Genomic DNA, 23441 nt, shown 5'->3' on the forward strand with positions numbered 1-23441 from the left:
ACAATTCATAACGCACATATACAATACATAAGTATTCATTGCGTGATTTATCATTCTGTCTTCTAACAAACATATGTTTTTATCATTATAATTATCGTACCGGCCGGTCTTTGTACAAGTATTATAGTCACCGTAAAACCTTTTAACATTTTCAACAACTGAAGCAACTCAAAGAACAGGGGATCAGGTAACGAAACTCCGTAAATAAATTTAACAGGTATTTTGATATTTCGCAAGCAATAATATATATTTAGTAGTATTTATTTGTATGTGTAATGACTTACTGTTAAATATATAATATTAATATACATTTTATATGTTATATTGTATATCGGAGCGTCACGATTGTATACGCAAGCGATCCCATAGGCCCTACCAAGATACAGAAGGGGGTACCAGTTTTTAGCGAGTATTGCGAACTCGTTGTCGTTGAGTCCCACATACCCCGCGCTTCACGTGAGAGAATGTGGGGGAAGGGGGTCATCAGTTAAACAAAACTTGTGTTTTCTTCTTTTCAATGTCAAATCAATGATGACAGAAATAGAATATTCAACGAAGTTTGCATATATGTTTTTAACTACATTTTGACCAACCCTTTTCACCACACAATTAATTTATGTAATAAAGTAGAATAAAAAGTAGTAATTCGTTAAAGCTCATAGTCTTCCGTAAATAACAAAGTGACTAATTGAATTACAAGACACTTTAAAACAATTATGTTAGTGGTTCATTGAATTTGAAACGGCGAAGTTCACGGTACGATTTAAAATATTACGGACCGCTATTCGGTAAAATTGGAACCATTATTATGAGAGAGATGAAGATCGATAATGGCAATCATGATTGCTAAAAAACTTTCCAATGCAAATTATTGTCATACAGTTTTAATAATCGTAATCGAAATGATTACGATTGTAGTTTGCCGGTACGGTCTACTTTATTGATCCTAAAGTATGTAGAGTAGAGATCGATGAAGTCATCTCGCAAGAGCCGCAAGCAGCATATTAGACGATCCATGACCACGACCACTCAGCCAAGAGTACGACTGAGAAGAATCTTTATACTGGAGGTTGTCAGTTAAAAGGGCTCTTTATGATTGAGTAAATAAGCTTTCGACGGAAACTAAAACATGCAAGGTAACGTCCGGGATACTGTTTTTTATATAGTTATCTTACAAAAGTGCTAAAAAGAAAAATGCCTCTCTCCGTTTCACTGTTGTGTTTGTGGTTTAGCGGCGATGTAGACTGTTTCAAATTTACTTTCACTTCACTACCGTTAACTTATCTGCCGGCTCTGTTTTGCAATTTAATGTCAGATATCATTTGAATTGTAGAGAAATCTATAGAGAAAATAATAAACGAAGTGACTCTTCTGTTTTTATAATTACTGATTGTTATAAAAACGAAATTTTTGATACTGACAAAACGAACTTATTCCGAAAAGAAACGTAACTTAAAAAATATTACGTTCACACGTTTTTCATACGTCGCTTTGTATTTAAAAAACTGCAATAATGAATTATTAAAAGTGTAAATATCATATTTTGATATTTTAGATTTGAGAAGAAGGAAGAAAACAGACATCTAATATCTTTATTTTACACCTAGAACAAATAATAACAAATTAAAAAAAAAAAAAAGTTATTTTTAGTTCGATTTATAAACACGGTACAGCTACAAACGGCGCTAACAAAAGCTAGGAATATGAATGACAGAATGCAATGCAAAAATGGCGTACCGGTACCAAACGAACATTGTATTTGCTGAATGATTCCTAACAGAGCATGCTCGTAGGTACGCTGGACGCGGAATAACATTTTCGATCATAAATCGATGCAAGTTACGATGTACGTTTTATAAAAAAAAATCTATATTTTTAAAACGATAAAAAAAAATATTATAAAAAAGTCGATAGCTAAAAATGCTTTGAATTATTTTTATATTAGCAGGAAGTTTCACTAGCTCCCATATAATAACACTTTGGAATATTTTTTTTAATAAAATTCCTTCTTAAATTAATAATCTTCTTTTACACAATAACAATGTTCAGTGATAAGAATTAAATACATAATAATATATTATTCCACTAGCCTCATAAATAACTAAATAAAATAGTTACTGGCAATGTTTATAAATATCCTTAATTTAAGGTGTTTCTTTTAATTAATGATCTTATAAGTTACAGTGGTAATATTAGTCAATAATAAAAATACCTATGCCATGAAATTATTTTACCACTATATGACAAATAGAAATTTTAGAAATTGAATTTAAATAATATTTAAAATTGTAACATCTAAATATTTGTGCAACAATTTTGCACCCAATATTGCAAAGTAAAAGAAAATATTAACACGTCCATTATAAAAAAAATATGATATATACAATATAGTCTTGTAAATTGAGCACAATATTCTTGTCCCTTAAATTGCATTACAATTTTTTTAAGTTTTTAAATTTAGAATTAATTCAGAGTAAGTTTTTCTAATGTTATCTGTATTGAGTTTACCATTAGAATATCTTTAGTATGATCAGAGTATTTATTAGATGTATAATAAAATTATTTCATTTAATATACAAGTAATATTTTACTTACTGAATAAAACTGAATATATGTTAGCTATGGCCAATTATTAAGTTTAAATAATATGCACACTGCGTTTCCCACAATGCCAAACTGAAGTTCTATTTGTAACAATGGTTCATTTAATTACTTATAATTGCTATTTATATATTATTTGTGCAGTTGTTTTCTGTCATTGATATGAACTCAAATAAAAATGCAACTTGATAAACATCTATGACTGTGTGTTTATTTTGAAGTTTTATTTATAAAAAATTTATAAATATTAGCTATATAGTCGAAAGGAAAATCGCGTATATATTAGACGTGTTTATAGATTTATCCATTCATTTTATATTTTACTCGATTGATGAAATAATATGTTGCGCATTAATAATATTATACAGTTATTTAGCAGTAAATGCTAGCCTTTAATTTTACTATAATACTATTTGAAATATAAAACATAAATTGGTTTTGATAGCGGAATTATTGTAACAGTATCTATCACGCGTGAATTTAACCGCTCGTTCACCACGAGCTCATAGCTTTTTGCGGCAAAATTCCTCGTGTTTTATAAAACGATAAACATTCTGCTAGTTACTGTTTGTTAGAAAATATAACTACTGTTTATTACATATTAAAAGTTTAAAGAATATTTTTATTCTACCTGTTATGTTCTCCGCTTCATGATTTTGTACTTCACTCCTCGTATTGCCGAAGATGGTCTTGTAAATAAAGTGTAATATTACACACAAGACAACAGTTATTCCAGCCAAAATAAATGCATTCATATTTTGACCGGCTTCAGTAAATCCCATTTTCACTGAAAAATATATTAAAATATACCGATAAATGTAAAGTTTCAAATAGAGACAGTAGTAGTCACGCGGTGAGAAATTAACTGAACGTGATTCGTGAACTGTCTTGACAGTTGACTGAATAGAGTGAAGAGTGAACCGGGCGACTGAATTGATTTGATTGAATGAAAATAATACCATGCTTCCTACGCTAGTGACATTAGCGTACAACAAACTCGCGCCAACCTTATATTAAATACGATCTGATTTACGCATATTTAAAAATAATAACTAAGATTAAAATTAAAAAAAAGTAACTAGTAGTCTGTCAACGTTCTTATATTATAGTCACAACATCAATGCTATATTAAGAAATGTTTTTATTACGTAAAAATTATGAACAGAAGATACATTGAATTCATAATTTTTAATTGACTAATGATATTTAGAAAAATAATATTGTATACTTTGTAAGGACAATTTACACCTATTATTTACTTTATTTACTGAGTATAAATTTTTAGTAAATTAAAAATGTGCTTTTGAGTATAGTATAATATTTTAAAACCTTTTTTGTTGTATTTTCAACTAATATTTAAATATATATTTTACTATAATTTAAGTTGGCTGGCTAGTGTTTTTTAAAAAATAAATTTATTTGACAAAGTCCATCATTCGTGACAAAAAATTGCATTAGCCAACATGAATTTAAATTAAATTAGTAATAAATATACAAACATGCCCGGCCGTAGTAAAAGCAGCAGGTAATGACATTTAATATACTGTAATTATTTTTAGTTCACAAAAATTGAACGTATAAATATATATTCTTAAATACTATTATAATAAATTCTTTATTGTTTATAAAATAGAATATCATTCAATTATTTTAAGCTTTTGACGTTGGTAGGCATGTAACAAATATTTTCTGTCTCTTACACTTATGAGGAAGTGACAAGGACCGACGATTCTAAATTTAAACATTCTATAGTTTCTAGAATACTATAGCAAAGTCATTGATAAACTGTCAGTGTCATAAGTTTCCTGATTCAGTAATCAGTTGAAGTTCGTGATATCGACAACGCTGTATTCTGCAAAAATATTGCAATTGTTTTAAAGTGATAATTAATTGAAAATGCCTCGACGAGGACGTTCTGCAAGCCCACCACCGGCGCCACAGCGAAGGTAAATATCTGTTATCGGTAATTGGTTAAATTTGTTTTATAATATTCAAAGCGTGATATAACCTCTCGATAAAAAATTTTAGAGCTGCGCCACCACCAAGCCATGTTCCAGCTCATGCTCCACCATCGACACCCGCTCCTGTTGTCGCTCAGCCTCAGCAGCCTTCTTTGTTTGGCCAAATGGCAGCCACCGCTGGTGGTGTTGCTGTAGGATCTGCAGTGGTACGTACTGTGTTATGTAACTCAAATACAATTTTTACTCGTAAATCATTTGGAAATTGAAAGTCATATTTAACGCGTAGTCATTGCGCAATATATGGGGACAATTTCCAGATATGCCTATTGTAGGAATTTACTATTATTCATTGTTTGGCGATATTCCAATAGTGATCACGTGTTTTGATGTCGTCTTGACATTGGCATTACTGCATGTAAACATGATTTGCGTCATATTTTTATCATAAAGTATCGTATTGAATCCTTCAAATCCTTAATCGTAAATATTTACCAGTAAGTATAGAAATTATATGACTGGATTGTTTTGTGATTTTGTGTTGTATTGGTGATAAAACTTTAGTGTTGTTATATGAGTTGAGTTTTTATTTCATGATATGTTTTCATTAGAATATTTGATGATGTTTTTTTCATTTCTTACAAGAATAAATCATTATGGTTAATATTGAGTGATGACTTATTATTGATTACTGTAGCCCTTCTAAAATATATATTTTTAAAGGTTTTACCCAATAAAAGGTTTTTAACAAGGATTTTGTTTATTAAGATTAACTATAAAATTGATATTGCTAAATATGATTAAGAATAGTTTCCTAATTATGTGCCTTGTTTTCATTTGGATCTTATGATGCAATTCTAGAAATTTTTACTAATAATTATTTCTGACAAATGACTATGTTATTTAATTACGTAATGTATAAATCACTCTTAAATACAAAAGTATAACATATAATAATATGTATTAAGATAAAAGTGTTTGTTCTTCTGTCTCTGAAATTTTGCAAAGAGGCAGAGACTAATAAATAATCAGATTATGTGCATATCAATCATATATTCATTTTTATTGCCTCCATGTTAGAAATAAAAACAGCCTAAACTTACCTATTTATTATTGCATTTCAGGGTCACATGGCTGGTAGTGCTTTAACTGGTATGTTTAGTGGAGGTAGCAGCAGTGAGCCAGCACAGCAACAGCAGCAAGCTGCACCTGCTCCTGCCCAGGCTAATTACGGCCAACAACAGCAACCGCAGGGCCCTTGCGCTTGGGAAATCAAGCAATTCATTGAATGTGCTCAACAGCAACATGATCTGTCCCTTTGTGAAGGGTTCAATGAGGCTCTGCGTCAATGCAAAATCACCAATCGTATTTAATTGAATACTTAAGGTGCCTCTAAGAAAAATCTTTGAAAAAACACATAATGATTTTTGGGTTTCATAATTCTCTTGCCTGGTTTTATAAAAGCTGGGTCAAATCATATACCTGTCATAAAGTCTACCTCAAGTTTAAGATGTTCCATTTTAATAATAATTCGAGGCACCTACCTAGTAATTATTATAATATGTAATTTTTGTTGGAGTAAAAATTTTTTTTATTTATAGTAAATTTTAGTCATTATATTTTTAATAAATTGACAATGTAGATCGCGGAGTATCTATCCCCTTTATTATTTTAATATTGTTAGTTACTTTTAAATTATAAATAAAATAGAGTAGAAAACAGAGTTTGTTTTATTTCATCTTTTTGAAATCTTTATACAAAATATTACCATTTCTCTATAAACAAATGAGTAGTAAATTAATGTGTCCCCTTTTCGTCTACGGAAGCAAGTGTACATTATAAATACCTTTCAATTCTTGATATAAGTCCACATCTTGTTACAGTTGTTTTTACATTTTGTTGATGAAATTTTTTAGATACAGGTGTTTTATCTTAAATCAGAGAATAAAATTAAAATGTGGGATACTTCGACCCATGTTATAGTTTTATAATAAAATACCTGTGATGCATTTCACCTGCATTCAAATTGCATTTGCATGCATGTACCATGACCTGGTACATGGTCTCATGCTCCACTTTTGAGGCTCGTAGCTTGTAGAAAGATAAAGAATAAAATTTATAATTTATTTCCCTTTGATAATAAATATGAAAACTAAAAAATGGTAAATGGTTTTAATGGAATGCAATTATTATTTTTAAGATAATTATTTGGAAAAACCTTTTGAATAGGTTTGATTTTAATGAACATAATGTTTGTGCATTCTTTCCGCTCTTATTAATATCAAGTTTGCAAACAATCATCTTCTGTAAAGCTGACCAGCTCATGCCAATACAATATTTATATAAAATATTTTTTGCTAACTTCACTGGTCCGTCTATTTGAAGTTTATTTAAAATACTAATAAAATAAAAATGTCAGTATTTAACTGTGAATGAAATTTAAAGAAAGCTCATTATTGAGTTTAAAAAAAAGTACTTTTAAGTCATTATTAATATTTTAATTATTTCTGTAGTCGCTCTAGGTACTCTAGAGCAGATCAACATGCACCATCGCGTCCCCCTGCAGTATTCGTTACACCAATGCCACGGCGGTCGGTGTTTAGAGATGCAGCAGCCGTGGCAGGTGGCGTCACTGTTGGTACTACTATGGTTAGTACCTTTTTATATAAATGTAATTTATACAGAATAGCTTTTTGGTGCCACCAATGTTAAATAAAATGGCTTTTAAATTTTGATTTATTTATTTAAAAATATAAACATTCTAGATTACTAAGTTACCAAACTAAATAAATTTCCAATATTTTATTAAATATTTGTCCTTTAGATGAGGCCCCTCTTGCCCATAGACAAATATACACAAATATAAACCACTATTTACAAGTAACTCTAAACCGACTGTAAGCCGCCAATTAAAGGCCTAAGATTTTGTAACTTATATCCTTTGTTCCTGCAATTCTACTGGGTACTGGGTAACATCTTTCAAATCGGGTCACGGTGATACAAAGTAAATGTAAGCTCTACCACCTAATTGTCTTGATTCTCATTATAGCTTGTTTTATCTTATGATTTAGGGACACTTAGCAGGAGAAGCCATTTCGAGCTTATTTACTGGTCGGCGAAGAGAAGAGGTGGAACGTTCACTTCCAAGTAATTACCAACTGGGTACAGAGCCTAGCGGACCGTGTGCTTATGAAATAGCCCAATTCTTGCAGTGCGCTTCAAGCCGCGACAATTTGCAAGAATGTGAAGCTTTTAATGAGGCTCTTCGAGAATGCAAGCGTCGAAATCGTACGTACTTTAGATTAAATATTTTTTCTTGTAATATAATTTTATTTTTTTAATTGTTTATTAACATTTCAGGTATACCTTGAGCAGTCAGTAACAGAAATCTATCCGATCAAAATTATCTAACAATAAATAAAAATAACATACGGTGGTGTTTTATTAAAAGATTTCATTATCGTGTGGAGTTTGGCCACATTCAAACAAACACACACTTAACACATACACCTACTCCTAACGTCAGTAACGTAAGTTAAGCATACCGTAGTAAGTTTTTTGTGAGGTCATCTAACGTAAACCCAACGCGTATGTGTAACTTGAATTGAATTTGTCTGACTAATTTTAATACAACGAAATATATTCTATAAGGATTTTGTATAACATGATTTAAGCCAAGCAAATTCTTAGTCTATAGTCTTATAGTGGGTTTATATTGATGCCAAGTCAGCATAACACAAAAATTGTGTTAATAATAATTCGTGGTGGATTAAGTTCATCCTTACTGTAAGGATATTGTATAGAAGTGTCTATGTCAGTCCAAGTTATAAGCTTAAGATCTCAATTATCAGTCCCTTAATAAATCAAAAGTGGTCCAGTGATTAGAACGGGAATCTTTATTTTATTTGTGTTTATAATTTATCATGATCAGATCGTGAAGAAAAATGAAAATGAAAATCTGCCACATGTGCATCCAACTAACAGGCGGAACAAAACAAACGGCGGAGTGGAATAAACTTAAAAACTATTTTCTGGATTGTTCGTGACTTGCGCACGGATTAGGATACGAGCTTTTATTATGTGTTTGATATTCATAAAAAATCAAAAGAGTTTTTATAGGTTTATGTAAAAAAAATAAAAACACGAAGTACAGGTGTATACATATAAACTTAAAATTTATTTACACCTTATTACATATATGTTGTGACGTTTTTCAGTGTAAAGAACCATATATATTTTTTTAAAATAAAACAATTGAGGTTTGCGTTACAAAATATTCGAGATAACTTTTTTCCCATCAAGATCGTTTATTGCAATTAAATAAATCAAATTATTTGGAAGAAATAAATTAAAATTTTGAAATTTACATTTCAAAATTTACGATTATAAATGACTGTACATAATTTACGGTAATATACATTTTGGCACGTAGTTTTGTTGTATACAATTTCGTCGGTAAATATTCTTACCGACCTCAGTTCTTACAAAACCGTCAACTAATTGAATGTGTTTCTTTGGATTAAATGATCGATACTATATGTTCTACTGACCAAGAACAAATATTGCAAATAACGACTAACAGTAATAAAATTGTGAGGTTCAACTGTTAAATATTGAAAACTTGATAACGGTATCTTGGAGGACATCGCATTGCTTAAGCCTAAGCTAAAACTCTTAACAAAAATCACTTTGTGACTGAACAACCTTTTGAAATATTGTGCAACATTTCATATACAAAAAATAAACTTCGCTGATGTTTCGGCAAATTTAGTAATACAATATATTCTTGATTTGGTTAGATTCTTAAATTATCGATAATTTTCGTTCGAAGTGTCGTACATTCGGCTTAATGTTTACATTCAACTAATAATACGTTTTAACGCTAAATCAGTCTAATTCTTAAAGCGACATAATTATGTCTAACAATAAAGCTTAAACGAATGCCGTAATCAAACACTGGAAATTTACATTAGAGAAATAAGGCCACTAGATTTCCTTTTAAATACATTAAACTAATCGATTAACCAGTCGAAAAATAAAATTACAATAGCAAAATTAACGATATTTTTTACAATTATTTTTAATAATTACATTTAACAAAATTAATCTATGTTAATATGGCGGTTCATTATTAAATTAAATTACAATGCCTGAAGTTAAACTTTACCACCCCCCACATACGACCAATAATGAAAACACGGAATTTTATGACGTGGTATATAAAGTTAATAAGTAAAAGTACATGACTGGTATTCTACAAGCTTATAGCCATACCGTTATAACTAGCAAAAAATGCTCTCAACATGGCTTCATGGGACAACATTCAAAATTTATAACATTACAATAAACAGTCACAATAATAATGCACCTGCACATAATGTAAGCTGTACAAACTATTGTAAATATCGGGTACAGTTGCGAATAGTCAGGACCCAATTATCCAAAAATAATTTAAAGCTTATCACATCATTTACACACTATAAATTTCATTTCTCTCGTATTATAACTTCATTTTATCAATTTACACCAGTTCAGGTTGGATCGATGCATAAATAAAGCTTATAAGGAATTAACAACTTTCAATTAGTGAATCTATATATAAATTGTATTTTATGAGCTGTTTTAAAGTGACATTTACATAATTACAGATGCTCTGGTTTATTTACATTGTATATTCATATCGTAGATATGAACGTGTTGATCCTTAAATTAACATTCCTCGTGTGACCGACCACACGTAGTTATTATTTAGATTTACAATCGCATTTCCCATAGAATGAGATGCGCGTCTTTGGGGTTAGGGTCGGCAGCGGGAGTGGGACGCTCTGCCGCGTCAGCCGTCTGCCGCCAGTCGACGTAGCCTCGACCACCCACTACGGTTACCACCGACCGTCGAGACAAGCTGTCGCCTACAATATAATCAGCACCTCGTAGGCTTCGACCTGCGCTTTTACTCGTAGAACGTAATTCTGGCGCTGCATTAGCGGAATCGCTGCGCGATATCGATCGCTCGGAAGCACTTGATTTTCCAGAAGAAGAATCGGGCGTCGAAGCGGCCATGGGTGCCAAATTAGCGGCACCCGACGCGCCAGAACTCGTTCGTGAGACTCCGCGTAATGCCATGGACTCCTCGCTGCCGGACGACGTGCACAGACTCGAAGCTCGGGAGTCCACTGACCAGCTCGAAAGGTCCAAACTCCGGGGCCGTCCCGTTCTCATCCGTAACCGCCTATCTAGCGTGCTAACGCGGAATGGAATCGCGGCCAGTTCCGGGTCGCTTCGCCTGAGGGATTCGCCACCCGAGCCACTGACGTCAGCCTCTCCTACACAGTCTTTCACGAACATGAGATCTCCGAATAGTCCATACACATCGCAAGCATTTAGGTTAGCGCATTTTGGCAGTGTTTTACTGAGCCGCACATCGCCTGGCTTCTTCCGCCGAATGACCGCAGATTGAACTCGCTGCGGTCTGTACGGACTTAGTTCTTCCGATATTCGCCTCTCGAGCTTGTGCTTGTCGTTTTCCTCTTTACTCTCCTCCTCTTTGTACTCCTGTACGGTTTCGGCGAGAGCGCGGGCGTTCGACAGATTTCGTCGGACGATATTAACATCCACCTCACGCGTTTCGGGCGTGAGGGACAACAGGAATGTAACGGGACCCGCATGAGCATGATACGACACGGCGATGTGGCCTCCGATGAGCGGTAGCCCTTCCAGCTTTGGAAGTGGTACGGTGACACTAACGCCGGCAGTCGTTCCGACCCATAGAAGGCCTTGTCCGGCAAGTAACGCCGATATATAAGCCGGTTTACTGCCTTCTCTAGCACCGATAGTTTTCGCCACATCAGCAGCGATGTCAATATTTTGCAAATGTTCAAATGTTTCGGCGTGGTATAAACTTACGTAAGTAGAGTCGGAGAACGCCGACCAGAGTCCTACTCCAGAATGGGCTAGATATTTTACAGAGCGGTCGCCTTCACCTTTGAGCTCAAGAATACGTATTATCTCCGCAGTGAGGGCGTTGATAGCAAACACTCTTCGTGCACACGTCGCGTATATGATGCCATCGACGGGCAATATGCAGTGCACGGGTTTGTCTCCGAGTTCAATTGCAAGCGGCTCTTGAAGTGCCCACGTATCGTCATGGTTTCTTCTGAACACTGATACTCTACCATTCGAGAGTCCCACGAACATAGAATCACAGTGATACCGAATCTGCGTGACGGTCGCAACCGTCGTCACTTCCGTCAATTTCTCTTGTTTTTCCGGTTCTACGCCGGAAAAAATGATGATCTTCTTGTCCTCAGTGCCGAGCCACACTGTGTCGCCGCACAGCGTGTTCACTTGTCGAAGTCCTTTCGCGTACTCCATTGACGTTACCTGCAATATATAATTCTATGTTTTTATACAAATTATTTGCTGGTAGGGCTTTGTGCAAGCCCTCTGGGTAGGTACCACCCACTCATCACATAATCTACCACTAAACTATAATACCAAGTTTTGTAGTATTCCTATTTGAAGGGTGAGTGAGTCAGCGTAAATGCAGACATGGCACATACATCTAAGTTGCCAAGTTTACAAGATGGGGCATTGGTTATGTATAGAATGGTGAATATTGTTCACAGTGCCAATGTCTATGGGTGATGGTGATCATTTACTATCAGCGATCATAATTGTCAGTCCGCCTACCTATTTAAAAAGGGGGCAAACTTCACGTGTATTGGTTAATTTCTTTAATGATTTTCGGAAGTTCTTTTTTTACATATAGCGGTAAAACTACTGAGTGCATGCGGAGCACCAACCAAATATCGAGGACGCCCTGTCACGTAGTTTTACCAGCGGTATTCAAATAATGTGTGTCAGCGTGTGGATCGTCACCTTGGTGTCGGGCAGGTCGAGCGTGACGAGCGTCTTGAGCTTGGCGGCGCGGTGCGTGAGCACGGCCACGTGGCTGCCGCCGTTGCCGGCCGTGCACAGCCACAGCAGCGAGCGCGCGCGCCGCATGGTGGCGCCGCGCGGGCTGCCGGACGACGTGTAGAAGCAGCCGCACCGCACCTGCCGGCCACGGGTGGTCAACTACTATTTTTGTAGGTACATGTTGTGATGCGAAGACGATGAAATTCATTGATGACTATTATTTTGTTGAAATTGATGACAAAATAAAAAAAATAATCATCGTAGATGAAATAGAATGATACTAAAAACCTCTAAAACTCCAAATCACATTTTGACTCCAAACAAGTTAAAGGGCTGATTGTTTAACCATAGTATAATAAAACAACTAAATAGCGAATTAATTAATGTGACCATGAAAACGACAAATAAAATTGATTTTTCAATGACCAGAAATCTTTGTAATATATAACTTTACTGAAATCTTGTAAAAGCGAGAATTATTATTTATTCTTAGATGGGGTCGACACTGATCGGATAGAGCCTATCTTATAATTAAAAAATTGGACCCAAGTAAAATCAACGTGTGTAATCATAACGAGTCACGCGACCAACCTCGGTGAGGTGCGCGGAGGAGTAGACGGGCGTGGCGGCCACGAAGAGCGGCATCTTGTGCTGCGGCGCGGCGCTGAGCGCGTGCGGCAGCGCGGCGGGCAGGCGCCAGGCGGGGCAGTTGGCGCGCGCCTGCGCCAGCTGCGCCAGCCGCAGCTCGGTGGCCCAGGCGCGCCGCGCGCCCGGCTCCGTGGCGCGGAACGTCACCGCGTCCTCGCGGCCGCGGATCGTCAGCTGGAGGCAGCACGAGTCCACCCATGCCATTTCGTCGTCCTTTTTCTGGAGACGGAGACAAACGTTATGTCAAATTTCACAAATTCCATTTTACTTGGTGGTGGGGCTTTGTGCATGGTGGTGGTAACCTGCCCAGATGCCCACCTGGGCATCCCACCACCACCACCCATTCATCATATATTCTACCGCCAGTTAACTACAGGCACAACACAACTTAGGTTGACGGCGAATTGGAGATGAAAGGAATGATTAAAATTTCTAACGACGCCAATATCAGTAGCCACTTGAGTGGTGTATTGGCCCGTCCGCCTACCTATTTCATAAAAAATATATACATATTTCTCTAAATTTCACAATATAATGTATATTCGGTAACGTGTACAAACATTCGAAACATGGCACAGAAAAGAGCACGAGAAATCATACAGGGTATCTAAAACCAACCTGTATACTTTGCTGTATACTCTGCAAAAGTGATCTGAAGGTCTCTGGCGCTAGTTCCGGGTAGGGTGTCTTGAGGGACGCAGCGAGGTCCGCCATTCTCGACACGGTCTCATAGTCATGCATGAGGGTGGACATCTCGTTGCAGAGCGAGTCGCCTGTCGACGTGCTGCATATACTCGAGCTAGATCGTAGGCTCCCGCTACGGTTCATACCTGTGTTTTACGAATTCAAGTTTTAAATACACACTTTTCTTATACATATAAGTAAAATATAATATAGAAATTTTATATATTTAAATATTGTTAAACAAATTCGTAAAATGCACTAAAATAATGTACCTTGAGCAAGCACTCTGCTCAATGTAGGCGAAGTCCCCGTGTCTAAAACCTCAACGTCTTGAACGGGATGAGCCCACTTGAGTCCCAGACGCTCAGTGTCGTCCCCTCCGTTGCCCACCGACACGCACACCACGAGGTCATTCAAAAGTAGCAGTCGACGGGGCTTGCACTTCGTCAACGTCCCGGATTGATTAAATTCCTACAAAAGAAAAAGTCTATGATAAATTAAGTGACTTTTTTGCACGTCAAACTGCCATAACGCTTTAATACAAATGATCAAAATTTGATTAAGTATTTCAGATATCGTCAAAAACTTTTAAAATATTTAATCGTCGGGAGCGATCTAAGTCTGCAGCTAAAACGGTAAAAACGGACTTGTGAGATAAACAACTAACAAGTTGCAGCAGGTCGTCCTGCCGCAGCAGATGCCTCTTGTCGGCGCGCGACGCGAGCAGGCGCGCGGCCCCGAAGCGCGCCGCACCGCCGCCGCCGCCCGCGCCCGCCACGCCGCCGCGTGTCAGCCGCCGCAGCGCCGCGCGGAACGCCTGCAACCAAACAGTATTCAATCGTTATTCATTGCAATAATTATCAAAAACCGTTTCCGACAGATTTAGTGATGTGACATCAACATCTTTCCACTCGCTCTCCTGCAACCTGTGGTGATTTCGTTAAATGGGACGGAAGTGTGTAACATATGTATGATGACCAATTAGCGAGCGCGGTGCTAGAATTGGACGGTAGTTTTGGACCGACCCCTTTCCTGAGAGGATATAAAGTTAATGTTGCATAATACCAAGGTGAGATGTCAGATGTATGTTATATTATTGTAACGCTAGTTTTTTGTAGATCCTGTAATTTATATTCATCTATCCTTCACAACTTAAGTGGTTTCGTCGTGAGAAGGTAACAATTTGATATGTAGATTAGCTTTTAAATTTAGTACTACAGTCTTATGTGTTAAAAGCTTAATATTGTAAATGAAATTAATAAAAGAAAATTGGTAATGTAGGTAATAATTGGTATATTTAAAATATTGTTTATGTTTTTATTGGATTAGGGCAATATTGAAAGGCTTACCTGAGTCCGCTCAGCCTCACGCTTCCTTTCATTCAAGGCTTCAGCCAAAGCTTCCAACCTGGTAAGAGCACGCTGCAGAGCCACGCGATCCAAGTGACCATGTGGCGTATGCTTTAAAAGATCCTGTAAATAATAATCATTTATAAAAAACAAATGCTTTTTTAATTTATTTCAGTAATAAAGTAGTTCGGTATAATCGCAATGGACAGAATATTATGTAGTACGTAAGAGTTTACTCTATCTATCATATTCATACAAATTGTATGGACACGTAATGCGAGGGATGGATGTCATATAACAAATGTTCGAATTTGGATACCTAACAAATGTCAGGCGGAAAAAAGATGGCGTATTGTAAGTAAAAGATGGCATGGCGAAATACGATGACAGTGACAGCAGCATTGTGAAATGAATTTGTATATTTAGCAGTATACAGTATACAACAATTTTAGTTTTTTTTCAACATTACTTATTAAAAAAAAATGATTCGTTAGGTTTCTTATATAGTTTTGATATTGACAAGTATCGTTAAAAGCTATAAAGCGGCATCATTCCTATATGTAAAAAAAAAAAAAAATTATCCGTTTATGGAAGGTGAAAATACGTTATCATTATATGAGTTTAAAAAACTTGGTCAAGAATTTAGCTTATCAGAGATAAATTATTAGACACTTTCATTTAATTAACCGATATCATCTTCATATGTTTTTTTGGATTAAATATTGGAAAGCAAACATTTGTATACAAAAAAAAGTGACGCGCTGTTATAATTAGTCGCATGCACAATTTCACTGAATTTAGAGAAATCATTTATTAAAAAAATGTTATAAAAACACTGAGGTATGCCGTGTTTAAATGTTTCTATAGTATTATTATTACGGATTATAAAAGTGCGGTTTTAAATGAAATTCCGTCGCGTATTTCGTATGTAGATAAGACCAAAATGTATTGAATGACATGTGTTTTCAATTTATCACATGATCCACATCGAAAATAGCGTATGTTAATTATCAAAACTCTTAGGCTCGTATTATAGAAAGTGATTCAAGCAGCGTTTAAACTCTGAACCTCCAAAACTACTTTAAGGTACAGGCAGGCAGGCAGGCAGGCAGGTTTTTAGGCTCAAGCATGCGTTTCATTTTCCCTGTACTCAATTTGAACGCGTTCTTATTCTACTCAGTTGAAATGAGACACATATATCTGTCTAAAGTGTCTTTAGTTGTAGTCTTTTCTCATTCACCAATTTTAAGAATTTCAAATTGTCTCCGTTTCTAGAAAGATCTAGTTAAAAAAAAAACGTAAAATCAAATCAATGCTTGAATCATGATCGATCATCGAACGTGGTTCGTTCGTAAAACTTATTTTAAAACCATAGACTCACGAATAATTCTGTGATACGGGCCTTAAACGTTGTTCTTCGACCAACTGGCAGACGATTAATTTGAAGGAAAGTCAAATTTATAATCGCTTCGACTATTCTGCTATACAATTTGTTTACCCCCCCCCCCTCTGGTAATCTATTATTTGTAAATAGAGGACACTATTTACCTGTAAAAACATAATGAACTGTGGAAACCGCTGCACCGGTTTCACCATGAGACCGAAGAAGGAGAGCCTATCGTGTGCGCTGATCTGTTTCACTTTAAAGAAATCAGCGAGCGCCGATTTCCTCTTCGACTCCATCTTTGCCAGTTCCATTGCGACCGAGAAGTTGTTTATGAAGTCAGAGTATACGTCCAGCACCACAGCCTTGGAAAATGCGTTTAAGAAGACCTCGCCTGTAAAAATAAATCAAGTAAATCCTCTTAGCGTACATCACGATTTTTATTTGGAAGTTCTTTATAATTACAATATTTAAACAATGAGTACGATACTCAAGCTAAACTATTATACTTAATGTTAAATGTGTTGATGAAACGTACCAATCTTTTCGTCGCGGTCCCACGTGCGCGCGCAGTCCGCGAGCGCGGTGCGGAAATGCAGGTGGCATTGCAGTATGTCAGGCAGTCGGTGGAATAAGGTTTGGACCTTGCTCGCGTTTAAGATCGCTGGACTACTTTCTTCAAGAGGCTTCTTGTAGTCCTGGAAATAAGGATTGTATTAATACTAACATGGATAGCGTTTCCATATAGGTACATATATCATACGACCGCTGGTTTTTTCTTGAAAAATAAAAAATAAAAATTATGATGATTATAATTTTTATATGACTTCGGCCAATAATGACTACGACGATTATTTTTAACGGAACCAACTGTGCGGGAGATATGTATGTGGTTTGTTTTTTGTGCGATCTTTATTCATTCCTTTAAATACGACCTAAGAGGTCGGACCAATGGTTTAACGTACATTTCGAGGTACGTGATTATAAAATACTATCAACATTTCAGACTGGTACTAAGAACGCCTTGAGAGAAATACATCCATAGCCTTTTATTGGCTCGACTCGGGCTTTGAACTAAGCTATCATATGCTGGTTTATAAGATAGCTACCAAGAGCGAGCCAGATAAATATTGTCTTAAATAGTTAAATTAAAAAAATATTAGGTGCATTCAATGAAAGTATAGTTTTGCTAAAAACAAACCTTACCTAGTAATTTTATTCTCATGTTAATATGATTATGTTATACATTTATCAATGTCTAGCCAAATAAGGTATGATTTCGCAAACTACCTTGTCACAAGAATACGGAAATTAAATATCTTTTTAAGTCGTCGGTGTGCGTCATCTCTTAGAATAGTAAGCGTGTTTATTGACTGTAAAAACATTAGTTCTTGACTTATACATAGGGTCTCCATATTTTTGTAATATAAAAAGCTTAATTTTAACAAAAGTCACCGCTCAACCACAACACAACCTCAAAAACTAAGACTAATGTTATGTTTCTTGTACTGTAGTTCCCTACTTACTAAGCCAAAATAAATTAAACCTTGTAAAAAAAGTTTAGTTACATTAAATTCAAGAAAAAAAAAGCGCTTACGGATGGTAGAAATATCTACGAGGCTTGATTCCAACTTTTCCAAAAAATACATTTCGTAAGTTTAGAAGTAGCATGTTAGTGTACAAACTTATAGTGACGATATTATAATGTTTCTTAACTAATACAAATTATATACAGCCTCATTTTGTATATTATGTTATTTTTTGTAATAAATCTTTTATATTATTTTTATTTTACATTTGTTTTATTTTTTTGTCCGCCACTAAAATATAGCAGAGACTTCCTACTGTTTTATGTAGGTATATCTTAAAACGTAAAATAAACTGTGTACATTAAGGACTTTGAACTCGACATTTATCACGTTAAACTTATTATAAATGTATATTATTTATAAAAATAATTTTCAAGATATTAATTTTGCACATATTCAGCAACCCGCATTAGAGCCGAGGCGAGATCAAGGCTCAGTGGATAGAACACGGGGATCTAAAGCGAAGATCGCGATTCTAAATCCGGGCACAATTCTGTTTTCATGTACACATGTTTATAAATCGTTACGAGCTCGGCGGAGGGAAACATCCGGAGGAAACTTCAATGTGTCCGATTAAATTCTGCCACCAACCTGCATATAAGCTGCGTAACGGTATTAGCTCCTACCTAACCTTCTACATAAGAAGAAGTGAGGTCCTTTTTTTCGAAATGTGTATTTTAATAAAAGTTTTAACTAAGCCAAAATATACTAATTATACTTCATATCATTATACTTTATATTATCAAAAGAAATAAACGAGCCAACTTCTTCTTGGGTGCGTGACAGTTACGCTTGACAATCGCCAAACGTCATTATATTATACTAGTGTGCGTGTACGACGCGTTCTCCGGTTTGACAGTCTATCTATACATATGAATAATCCGAACACTATACATATAATCTGGTATAACTTAATTACTTTCTACAATTTATCAATTAACGAATGATGTTGATAGGCGTCAATGATAATTGATGCGTTCGATAAAACTTCATACGAAAAAATTAGGAAGTAGGAAATGTAAAATTATGGCAACATGTTGGCTATTAGGACAAACGGCTTGCTTTATAATGAAACAATAGGATGGCGAGCCGGCTATGGCGTGAAGCACGCGTCATTTAATACCACGGCGACCTCGGACAGTCAACTTGCTAACAGAACCTATTAAAACTGTCCTACTTCCTAATATGCAAATTCATAACATGTAAATTGTGAGCGAACAATGCAAGTGGGACACATGCCATTTATCTACATGTATGTATTTATGTTACATTTTGACTTGCTCCTGTCTGCTTTAAATGCTATACGAATTGCTTCTTTTGTATTTAAAAAAAAAATAAAGAAAGTTATGGACGGCCTTTTTTTTAAGAAATGATATTGAAGTGTAAAATTGAAAGTTATGTACAATATTTATGGCGTGTAAGTTCTACTTGGAATTATTTGTAAATAAAGTTAGATTAAACATTAAATACTGTATATACAAAGCGTTTACAATAATTTTAAATAGAATACAATAAATTACATCTTTCAACCAAAAAGAGAAGTACAAAATTGATGTGCAATCTTAATCGTCTTATCTTATTTGAATGTTAATATTTCGTCAAAATCATTAACGAAAATTACAGTATTTTTTTATTATTTAGTAATTTATATATTAATTGATGAATTTATAGTCGATAAACATGACGTTGTAATTAACATTCACTGTAAATAGTTCTCGGGCGCTGACATAAATTGAGCTATAAAAAAAAAAAACCGTTCATATTTATCGTCTAGTACACCTTTCACCCTATGGTTTCGAATGTATTACATAATAGAAATTCAGAAGTCGACCGCAATAGGCCTCGGAGGACTAATACTCGCTCTAATACTGTCTACTAGAGCGAGTATTAGTAATCTCATTAACAAACACGGGATTAACGCTCAAAGACATTTTGCAAGTGTCACCTGACAGCTTTATCGAGTTCCTAGTCGAGTAACGCCTCCATATGGTAATAGAAAGACTTGCAGATCATTTGTATCGATTCACTAGAGTGATTGCGTAATACGAACCGGAGTTTGTGAGCATCAATTATAACATGCTATCATTTTCTTGCTTCCTCTATCATCGGCGATGTCTTCGGATCATGAGAAATGTCAACGCGTTTGTTAAGTCTGTCAATGTCCGAGTACTTTCTCTTGTATTTATAAGTGATTGGAACTCAAGAACTATATTATAATTTAATTTGCGTATCAATTTAATTTCTTATACGTTTTGTTTTTCATTGTCGTCACAATTAAAATGCTTTATTTCGTTATTGGATTCACAATACCTCTTTCATATATTCATTCATTTATTTTCGTTCATGAAAATAGATTTCAAATTCATTAACCGTCGGAGGGTTTTTTTTTTACTTTCACTCTATTCATTAAAGCAAATAAATAGCGTCAGTATCACTATACTCATAAACGCAATTAATTTCTTATGTCGTTAAATTTGTTCAAATTTGAATTTATTCATTCAACTTAGTATTCATACAATTTGTTATGTCAAAATAACTGGTAGTACTTTTATTAATAGATTTAGAAAATAAAACAGATTAGACTAAAGAAAAAAACGTATATAGAAACTCAACGCATTTTAAATATTCATAGTTAGAAGGCAGTCGTTCCTACGTTGACAATATTTTTGTATATCTGAATGAAATTTAAATTGACTAAAATCGAATATGAAATCGAACAGATTTTAGTGATAATAAGTGTGCGAATAACAATTACACGTATAATTTAGATGTCTAGTAAGTTTCTCATATAATTACTTGATTTTACATAAATAAAGTCGAACAGGTTCTCGTAACTGTTAACCAAATTGTGGTCGTGTTTGCAATAGCTCCGTCCATTGACAGCACACTCATTTAAATTGACATTGATTGCGTAAAACAAATATTTCAAGTTGGCCTTGTGATTGCTGAATATTTGCTTTACAAGACAAACATTACAAACGTAATAATTAATTAACATAACAATATTTATAAAACAAATATTATCTTACACGTCTATCTGTACTTGATTAATATTACGACAAGTAATTAATAAACGTATTACAATGTACATTGTGACGTATTCGTTAACTTTTGTTTTTCTTAAAGGATGTTGTTAAGTACTTACTAAACTAAGTTTAAAAGGATCCAAAATACTTGCTATATAATCTGACTAAATACTTCTCGCTTATTGGTCGTCGATTGCGTCATCGGTTGACACTGACCAATGAACTGATTCGAGTCAAATTCGTTAACCAGACTTTGATCAGCGTTTCAAAACTCTTTATCCTGACAAATAACTTTTGAGATTGTGTACATCTGAATTTAATGCAAAGTATAAAACCTGCCAAAGTATGGATTGAATTATTTAAACCACATCAACGTAATTTGATAGAAAATCGATAACAGGCTGATGAAATCGTTTAATTATATCGGTTCCTTATTAATATTCACTAATATATAATCGATTTTCTATTCATAAAGGGCTTTGCCATATTAAAGTGAAGCGTAATCACGAGTTTCATTAAAAGTTGTTACTTTAACAATAATTGAATAGGAAATACGAATATTAAAACGTTATGTAATTGTATTAAGCAATTAACAAAAAAAATATGTAGATTTCCCACTTATAACGGACTTTCATGCGAGTAAAAGTACATAGATATAAAATGCTAAGTTATTTGCGAATAATGAATTTTATAATTAAACATTACTTTTTTTTAAAAGCGTAAAACTTGCTCGTAAAAAAAATTAAAATAATAAAATGTGTAATTGATGATATTACGTAATGTTAAGCGCTTTTTCGATGTCCGCCGTCTTCTCAAAATATAGAATAAATTTGAAAAAAAATTCTTAATAATAAATAAATTAAAGTAGCTGTATGATATAGATGTCGGTATGAGCAAGATTTTTATATTCACATAAAAATCAAGACATTTAAATTTGAATTTTTATATTCAGTTTTATTTTTTTTTATTCCTATTTTTCAATACGAAAAGCGAAAGTTCGTTAGGCAGTGGAAGCACTTAAGAGTTACCGATTCTAATCAATAGTTATCTAAACTTGTAATAAAACCGTAATTGTATCGCTTCTGTAAATTTAATATTACTTTAAAAAGATTACGTCAAACATTAACACGTTTGAAAATATCGTCCGTTTATTACAGGACTGTTCAAATGAGGGGTGTTATGTTTTCAGGGTTCATGTATGTACGTGTGTAAGTTTCTTTATAGATTGATGAAATATTGTTAAATTCCTTAGTCCTTATTAATCCATTAATTCATTGAGTGTGAGTGAGTTTAAACTAAATAAATAAAGTTTCGGCTGTCTTCGCATTATATTATCTCTATGAGAAAACTTCAGTAACTATAAATATAGACCGTCAAGCGTTATAAAAGTTGTAGGAAAGACTGAGCCCGTGTCGTGTATAAACTTGTACCAGGAAAGGGTGTACTATTAGTGACATTTTTAAAACTAAATGGGAGAAGAAAATATGAAATATATCACAACTGAAATCAATCAATACCAGCTGAAATTTATTTCCTCAAATCTTTTTTAAACATATTAACTTTTTCACTGCCCAGCTACGATGTTTTAGTAATTGGGCACGAAAAACAAATCATTTTCAATACAACATATCATGAGGACAATAAGTAACATTCGGACTACACTACAAAGACAACACAAACGCAATATAAACTATATTACGTTTGTATACATAGGAATATGACTCTTAAGTGTAGTCACGAACTAATTGTTATCGTTTAACATAAGAAGATACATATGTATGTATATCCAAACTCAGTATGGCTATGGTATCTTTTAATTAAATATAACTCATATATAATATTGAATTGTCATTTGTGTTAAAGCTTTACGTAATAGTGGAAGCCATATTAAAATATCGTTTGTCCTAACTATCAACCCACATACAAAATTACTGTCTAGAAAGCTGAAATTTAGAACATAGGTTTTATAACGTATAACGTAGGTAACTAGCAGATTTTTTGGTTAATTAAATATTTATATCTGATTATATTCTAATCAGATATAAATATTTAATTATCATCTAAGTCTAAAAGGACTTATGAGCAATTCATAAATTTCAATATAATCTCAATATTTAAGAATGACGTTAAGGAAGACAATGCTTGCCTTCCCTTCAGAAACGAGGTTATCTTTTTATATCGAGGTTATACGGGTCACATTTTAATATTTAAAAATGCTCCATCACTAGGAGTGGAGTAAGGGTATATAATTATTAACTTTGCGACTCGTTCCATGTATAATATTC

The 23441-nt window shown here is 34.3% G+C and overlaps 4 protein-coding genes across 10 annotated transcripts in view; 2 read left to right on the forward strand and 2 right to left on the reverse strand.

The window, feature by feature from the left end:
• LOC125068063 (transducin beta-like protein 2) overlaps positions 1–3555 on the reverse strand; it is a 71889-nt gene extending 68334 nt beyond the window's left edge. The window contains exon 1 of one of the 2 annotated variants that reach the window (XM_047677052.1): positions 3233–3555. In XM_047677052.1, coding sequence (XP_047533008.1) covers positions 3233–3383 — 151 coding nt within the window. In that variant the 5' untranslated portion in view covers positions 3384–3555. The remainder of the gene's footprint in view (positions 1–3232) is intronic. The other variant, XM_047677051.1, reaches the window with a different exon arrangement.
• Positions 3556–4044: 489 nt separating this feature from the next.
• On the forward strand, positions 4045–7990 carry LOC125068397 (coiled-coil-helix-coiled-coil-helix domain-containing protein 10, mitochondrial-like). The gene is made up of 4 exons (XM_047677496.1): positions 4045–4126; positions 7073–7208; positions 7631–7847; positions 7920–7990. The coding sequence occupies exons 1-4, from the start codon at positions 4101–4103 to the stop codon at positions 7928–7930; spliced, it is 390 nt and encodes a 129-aa protein (XP_047533452.1). The 5' UTR covers positions 4045–4100; the 3' UTR covers positions 7931–7990.
• LOC125068396 (coiled-coil-helix-coiled-coil-helix domain-containing protein 10, mitochondrial) lies at positions 4386–6280 on the forward strand. Its single transcript, XM_047677495.1, has 3 exons — positions 4386–4547; positions 4630–4768; positions 5684–6280. Exons 1-3 carry the CDS (start codon positions 4498–4500, stop codon positions 5930–5932), a joined length of 438 nt encoding a protein of 145 aa, XP_047533451.1. The 5' UTR covers positions 4386–4497; the 3' UTR covers positions 5933–6280.
• Positions 7991–8707: 717 nt separating the features above from the next.
• LOC125068019 (rho guanine nucleotide exchange factor 10) overlaps positions 8708–23441 on the reverse strand; it is a 36896-nt gene continuing 22162 nt past the window's right edge. For all 6 annotated transcript variants that reach the window (XM_047676972.1, XM_047676969.1, XM_047676970.1 and 3 more), the window contains 9 exons: positions 17080–17239; positions 16706–16935; positions 15158–15280; positions 14476–14625; positions 14081–14279; positions 13743–13954; positions 13068–13343; positions 12438–12614; positions 8708–11939 (listed from right to left, as the gene is read on the reverse strand). In XM_047676972.1, the coding sequence (XP_047532928.1) occupies positions 10314–11939; positions 12438–12614; positions 13068–13343; positions 13743–13954; positions 14081–14279; positions 14476–14625; positions 15158–15280; positions 16706–16935; positions 17080–17239 (3153 nt within the window). In that variant the 3' untranslated portion in view covers positions 8708–10313. The remainder of the gene's footprint in view (positions 11940–12437; positions 12615–13067; positions 13344–13742; positions 13955–14080; positions 14280–14475; positions 14626–15157; positions 15281–16705; positions 16936–17079; positions 17240–23441) is intronic.

This window comes from Vanessa atalanta, chromosome 13, assembly GCF_905147765.1.
Source record: "Vanessa atalanta chromosome 13, ilVanAtal1.2, whole genome shotgun sequence".
In the NCBI taxonomy this organism is placed as follows: Eukaryota; Metazoa; Arthropoda; class Insecta; order Lepidoptera; family Nymphalidae; genus Vanessa; species Vanessa atalanta.